This window comes from Oryzias melastigma, linkage group LG22, assembly GCF_002922805.2.
Source record: "Oryzias melastigma strain HK-1 linkage group LG22, ASM292280v2, whole genome shotgun sequence".
Taxonomy (NCBI): Eukaryota; Metazoa; Chordata; class Actinopteri; order Beloniformes; family Adrianichthyidae; genus Oryzias; species Oryzias melastigma.
Window position 1 is genome coordinate 9,845,444 of NC_050533.1, and position 7,247 is coordinate 9,852,690.

The window sequence follows — 7,247 nt, forward strand, 5'->3', positions numbered from 1 at the left end:
GATGCTCGCTAGAAGTGAGCTGAAGACGGCGAGAGGCGAGCTGTCTGATCTCCTTGGGAAGTTATTTTGGGAAGTAGAGACTCTTGGTGTCGGACTTTCACAAGTGGATCAGAAGCTGTCTGCCACTCTTGCCCATCTGAGCAGAATGCTTGAACTTGTGCGGAAGATGGATGTCAACTTGGAGCGACTTACTGCCCAAACTGAAGGGAGATTGGCCTAAATTGCCCACATTCCGGCCCATTTTGAAATTCGCCTCAAAGACAGCCAGACCAGTGAAGGACTCCGCCTGCAGAACAAAAACAACTGCTGGCGCCTAAAACAATTTTTATCTTATCGGACCCCCCCACCTTAGCCAATGGCGTTGCCTTGGCTCTCAAAACATACCGCTTCTACAGAGTGTGAAAGGCAGCTACGTGTGTTTTCCAGTCTCTGCACTGCTTTCTGCTAGAATTAAATGACTCGGGCGTGTCCTCATTCTCATTGACTAATTACACCTGATCCAGGTAATCAACACCAAGGAGTGGAGGTAGAGCCAGAGAACTATCAGAATGGAAGATCTGGAATAGGAGGATTGGGCAGTCCTGCTGTGGTTTTACGGGCATTGGTGAAAGTAGGAGGAGGATTCTCAAAGTATGCAGGACCTGAAGAGTACAGCACTCTTTCAGCCAAAACCGACACACGGATTCACGTCAGCCTCCAGGAAACATCTGTAAGTTAATGTCATTTTTGGTCAAAATTCAGTCAAAATGTATTTTTGTTCATTTTCATTTTTTTAAGCGATCTTTTGAGTTTTTCCAAAGAAAAAAAAACTGTTAAAGTGATTGAAAGTTTTACAAACATTCATAAAAGTTTGATAAGATTTTTGGTGATGCTAACAAAATAGAAAAAAATACAAGTCAAATTAGAAAAAAATAAAACTTTTCTCCATTTGAATTGATTCTGATCTTCTGTTATTTGACAACTTTGTGTTTAACTCAAACAATTTCCATTCTTGCCACATGTGGAAACAACTGCAGGGATTTAAGTGGAAAAAAAATGTGTTGCAAAGAAACAGCTGTAATGGATTAATTGTACATTATTAATATTGTTATACTTTGTAAGTGGGTTGAAGTAGAACTCATCTGTGAAATCCTCGAGTATTTAAAAAGATGCTTTCTTCATTAAAAGTAAATTCTCAGCAGATCACAGGGGTGTCAGATTCATCTGTTTCTCAGAACCCAACTGAGCCTCTCCCTTGTTGTTTTTGTGGCTTAAACTAGTCGGAAAAATTGCAAAACTTAATAGGAGAATAAGAAAGTATTGCAAAAGCTAAGATTGCAACACGATTGGAAAGAAAAAAAAATGACTGTAAAACAGAAGAACACTTCATAGAAACACAAAAAGCAACACCTGAAGAGGTCTCGTTCTAAGAATGATGCACGGCTAAAGCTTTTGAAACTGAGAAAAGATTTTTGATTAAGGTCAGGTCTGATACACTGTAACCTGTACAACCACATGCTGCACTTGAACCATTATTCTAATGCCAGATTAGAACAGTGATAACAAAACACACCTAAATTCTCTGTCTGAGTGATTTTTCATTTGGGTTGGTAAAATCTTCTGCGGTGGCTTTGCAGGTATAAAAGAATTAAAAAGCAAAACAGTTATTAAAAGCTGTGATGAATGAATTCATACTGGTGAGGAGGCTGTATTGTTGTAACCTGTCAGAGGACATTTTTTATCCTCTGTTAAAACAATTTGCCAAATCTAAAATAGAAAGAGAAACCAAAAACCTGTCAACAGTTTCCATGGTTGAGAAAAGTTGACAGCCTTCAAATGTTTCATGTTTGGAGCATTTAGAGTTTAATCACCTTTTGATCCATTTTAAAAGTGTTCCAATTCGCTTTTTAATCATGTTTAGGCCATTTTTAGCCACATCAAAAAACCTGTCGTCTTCTAGAATATAGTTATGCAGAGAGGCAGGAGTTCATCAGGAATTCTCCTCCGAGTTGTGGATTGGTGCAGAGCAACCCCACCACCTGTTCCCATTACCCATAGCCGTTTACACTCTCCTGCTAGCTTACAGCCCCTCACACCCCCAACTGGTAGAGCTGGGTAGTGCTTTGGATGTATTTTTGTGTCATAGTTACTCATTTCTTTTGGTTTGTTGACTGTTTTACATTCACTTCTTCACTTTTTAGGTACTTTCAAGATGTATTTGTTTTAATAAACTATTTTACATTCAATTGAAAATATAGTCCCAATTCTGTTTTTATGTTTGTCAAGTAATTTAAAAAGGAAAAAGTGCAAAAAAATATTCATGGTGATAAAAAAAAAAAACTGAGAATTTGAGGTTCATGTCACATTCACCACATTTGCAAAAAATAAAAATTTTGGCATCGATATTAGTATCGGATCAAAATCCAAATTCTCAGTATCGCTCAGCCCTAATAACTGGTGCAGCAAAAATGATGAGCAATATTGGAGCTATCCAGCCGTACAGTTTGGAGCCAGATAGCAGCGCAGACGAGGAAAACATGGATCTATTGGTCTACAAGTAGAAGGATCAGAATGGAGCAGAGCAGGGAGCTTGTAGCTCACCCTATTTTTTTTTTTTTTTTGCAACAAATACATTATTTTTTAAACTACATTCTATTCATCTGCTACTGATTAAAATGATTTGAATAAAGAAATACTTTTGAGCTTAATTTTCTTAATATATGTCCTACATAAATAGAAAGATGTTAAAAACAGCAAAAACTCAATTTTATTTATTTATTTTTTTTTACTTGCAACTCTTCCACTGTTCACACAATTAAAGTTTTGAACTCATTCTGTTGTGGAGAAAAAAAGCTTTGCATTGTTATGAGTAAAGCATCAGTGCAAAGCCAAAATTTCCTCTGTATCAGTATCAGCTGATTCACATTAATCACGTAGACCATCCATGTCCAAAGTCTGGTCTGTAGGGCAAATGCAACTCACATTTAACCCTTTAACACCTGAGGTGTCGCCAGCTCGTACCGCTTTTCTCCTTCAGAATCAGCTAGAATTACGTTGATTGTGTTAACGGTTAAAAGGTTACAGAAAATCAAAGAACATAAACACTGGAACTTCGGTTTTAAAGGGTTCAGTTTCTATGTTTTCATAGGCTCCCATCATAAAATCAATAATATGTGGTCTCCAGGACTCTACGAGATGTAAATTTATTTTTTGTGATTGGCTAAATTATGGTCAAATGTGTTAAATTGAGAACATTTCACAGATAAAACTAGTGATGGGAAGATGAAAGCTCATAAAGCTTTGAGGATTTTACCTTCAACTCTCCTAAAAGTAGGGTTCAAAATTTAGAGGCTTCAATCTATCAGAATTGGGGAAATCAATTGGCTAGCTGAGGCGAATGGTCCTGTTTACATGCACACCAGTATACTGATCTTATCCTGAATAAGATTGTTTCCTGAATAAAGTAGCAACATGTCTTTGTCTGATCATGTAGATTAAGGTCATATTCTGGAGTGTGGACCAGTCTATGTCCTGGAGACAGATGATGAACCAGACTTTTAATCTTTCTCTGCATTCTCCTCAGGTTGGGAATATATTAAACCAACTGCCAGGATGAAAAAAATAAAATACCTAAAGAAGATCACGCCCCTTCTCTTCGTCATTACTCCCATCATCATCATAATGGGCTGGACGACAACTATAATCGGCGAGCTGATTCGAAGGCAACACAAACCTTCAGTCTTCTGTCCGTGGCTGATCTCCGAGCAAAGCATCACTCCACTCAAAAATACCAAGCACCTGCTGGTGTCCGCCTACACGGACCAAAGATTGGGGGGGTTTGACTTACGCATCATTGGTGTTTTTAAGAGAGACTTTGTCGATCCTCTTTACTGCTCCTTCTGCTGTGCTGGGTTTGTCAGTGAAACCACTCCGTCCATAATTCTTCCACACTCTGACCACTTTGGCTTTCCCTACGGCACCATGGACGTCCTGTGTCGGATCCCTGATAACTGCGATGCCACATACGTCACACTGCTGACAGCACCAAGCACAGTTAATATATCGGAACAACTCTGGATTCCTATAAGAAATAAAAAGGCCCCCAAAAAAGCAGAGAATGAATTGAACTTCACCGTCTGCATTTCTACCCTCTTTGGAGATTACAACAATGTGCTTCAGTTTGCTCAAACTCTGGAGATGTACAGGTAAGAAAACTGCAGCATGAACTCAAATGTTAAATTAGTTTAAGAGGTTTTTTTTGTGGCATGCATGTTGAACTTTTTCAGGTTTGCATCAAATTATAGGAAGGTTTAAATTATTTTTTTTTTAAGGAAAGCTCATTAGATGTGTCAGTTCTTGTTTTTTCCTATTAACCTGAAGGAATAAAGTACAAAATGTTTATATATTTTTGCAAATGAAGTCCCAAGTCTCGTAGGAGAACTCAAAGTTCCGTTGTCAAGGAAACGCAACACTTAATTGCAAGAAGTGAGTAAAGGTGATTTATTCTATCTACAGGATCACTTTCTTTTTTTTTAATAATTGTATTTTTTTAAGGTAGGAAAAACAACAACTCAAGTAAAATGTTAATAGAACTTTTTCCATAAAGATTTTCACAGGTCAATACAAGCTATATTTCTGAAAAGACGAAATGTAATTGATTTAGAATTAGAGCAAAATTGTCTGTCTGGTTTTAAATACCGTTAATGTTTAAACTACTTCAAGCAGTCTGGACATAAAGAGGTGGTTAATAAGCTTCATTGCTTCTCTTACAAAAACAGCCAAGGAGAAACTTGTGTGCTTTAGATAATCAATTAAAGCATACACACTATGAACTAAATACTCCACAGCCATGGCAGAAGTTGTTTATACACCTTAATGACACCATGTTTCCCCTTATAAGTCACACAGGCTAAAAGTCATCCAGAGAAAATTATTATCAACCACTGACTGTGTATTATTCAGAATGTACTGCAAGTCCTTCTTGAAACCAGATGAAAGACTGGTGGCCAACTCACTATAAACCTTTTGTTTAGTGCCAGATTTGACTCCAAAGTAGGGTTAATGCTGCCTTCACGCTGAACTTGATTCACATTAGCCAACTCTATTTACTGCCTGTCCAAAAATGTGTTCATAAGCTTGATGACCCAGATGCGTGTGGGTAGAGCTACCGCCAAATAACTTGATACTTGCATGCAGTAAGTATCAAATGCAACTTGATAGCTACATGCAGCGCCGTCTGTGTATGTTTCATTTACAGTGCATGGAAGACACGGATGATGTTGAGAGATCAGGTTCATCTATTTTTAAGAGTTCTACAAAAGCATCAGTAATAATGTCTGGGTTCATGAGATCATTCACGGACTCTCCCAGTACAGTGAGCTCCAGTCCTACTTTGGGAGCTGTACCTGAATGTCAACTGCTTCTTGTGGTCTTTCAGTGTCTTTGTGGCCCAGTTTTTTTTTTTTTTTTTTTTTGGGGGGGGGCATTAGAGGATCGTTTTTTTATTGTCTTGATAAAAATAAGAAAAATCAAAGTTTCAGGAGGCCCAAGCAGTGTGTGAGCTCATGCTGCAGCTGCTCTCCCATCTGCCCGCCAGATGGCCTCCAGGGGTTGGCGTGGCAGACGCAATCGCTCTAGCATCATAGGCAGTGCAACTGGCTGACACCTTGTTCTGGATGTACCCTGCCTTTATCCAACAATAGTCGAGACAAGCTCTAGCAACCACATGGCCCCGAAAGGAATACAGCAAGGTAAGAGAATGGGTGGATGGATCCTCCATATTGGATTTGTACTCCACCAACCTGATCGAGTCAATGAACACGTCACCTGCTGAAAGCTGAATCCCTGATTTGTTAACAAGATGCCAAAATTCTGATCTTTTAACTCCCGACACGCCGTTGTGCTGCAGCTGGAACTGACACGTCCCGCCTGACTTAAATCACGCCGCAGAACCTCAAGTTGCATCTGTACTTTGAGTATATATTGAAACTGGTGTAACCGGTGAAACCGCAATAATGGCATGTGGTGTGAACATACTCTCATATAGCTCTCAGACAGAGAAAGGTTGCAGAGGTGTTCCCCAGCACGGTTCACTGGTCTCCAGAATAGAATGGTTGTGCTGTGAGTATGAAAGACAGCACAATGTGCGATGATGTTGGCTCTGCGGCAGCCGACAATCTACTGGTCCTGCATAGTCTTCATAGAAGCACTTGTAAAGTAACAGAATATTTACAAAGATGAGGACAAAAGTGTCTATCTGGTCCAGGACTGATGAGTATCTGCTGGAATTGACAAGTACAACATAAAAAAAATATAGATGTTTGTGACATAGGTGAGTCGTGAAGTATCCCACAACCAGGAGAATCAAACACCTGTCCTGTATCCCCACATGTAACATCATCTCTGCAGCCGCAGATGGTGAGCAGTCATGATCCTTTGGCAAAAGGATTCAGTACAGATAGTGTGCTGTTGGTAGGCCACAATACATCAGTCTAGTGTTTATCCTACACTTTCTCACTCCCAACTGCTCATATATGAACGTATGGTTCGGGGCCCCTCCGCGTCACTTTTTGATGTTTTGGGTGTCCCCAACTCATCGTTTTTTCGACGTACTGGCTGTCAGGTCCCCAACCGGATGTGGTAACAGACCCGAGGGTTAGGGACCCCCGATTAGCAAATGCCTATGGTTTGGTGGCCTGGTACCAAGCAGGAAAAACCCCTGAGGATGTCAAGAAAAAAAGAAGTGGGAACAGCCAAATGTCAAAAAGTGACACAAAGAGGGCCCAAACCATACGTCCATATATGACGAGTTGGGAGTGAGAGTGTGTTGCTTGTTCATAGCCAACTTTCAGCATTTTATTTTCTTGCATCACAACTACCCAATATATAAAATGGTTCTATCGTAGCTCTAAAACTACATTCACACCTATCTCAGCAATGTAAGTTTAAATGGGCATTTCCAATGAAAAGTCAATGTAAATGTGCATGCAAGTGCTTTGGCGTTCTAAACTTTCACATTCAAGTGTAGTCACACAACTCTTTATGTACAAAAAGCTTGGCCATTGAATCTAATTGACCAATCTGGGACTAGGATTTGGTAGTGACATATAGATTGTGTCTCTTTTAATTCACAGAAGTCTGAAAACTGATCATGGAGGAGAAATGAATAATTGTGGCTTGAGCCCAGACAGATTTATATGACCCTAAATGTTTAAATAGAGTTATGAAAGAAAAAGCCAGGAGCAAGATTTGTGACATTTGCACCCCTT

General features: G+C 39.5%; 1 protein-coding gene and 1 long non-coding RNA gene across 2 annotated transcripts in view; one reads left to right on the forward strand and one right to left on the reverse strand.

The window, feature by feature from the left end:
* The window catches only part of LOC118598004, a 72,016-nt gene that overhangs the window by 58,437 nt on the left and 6,332 nt on the right, over window positions 1–7,247 (reverse strand). The window lies entirely within an intron of this gene.
* LOC112149878 overlaps window positions 77–7,247 on the forward strand; it is a 12,511-nt gene continuing 5,340 nt past the window's right edge. The window contains exons 1-2 of the mRNA XM_024277860.2: window positions 77–709; window positions 3,563–4,184. Coding sequence (XP_024133628.1) covers window positions 3,592–4,184 — 593 coding nt within the window. The 5' untranslated portion in view covers window positions 77–709; window positions 3,563–3,591. The remainder of the gene's footprint in view (window positions 710–3,562; window positions 4,185–7,247) is intronic.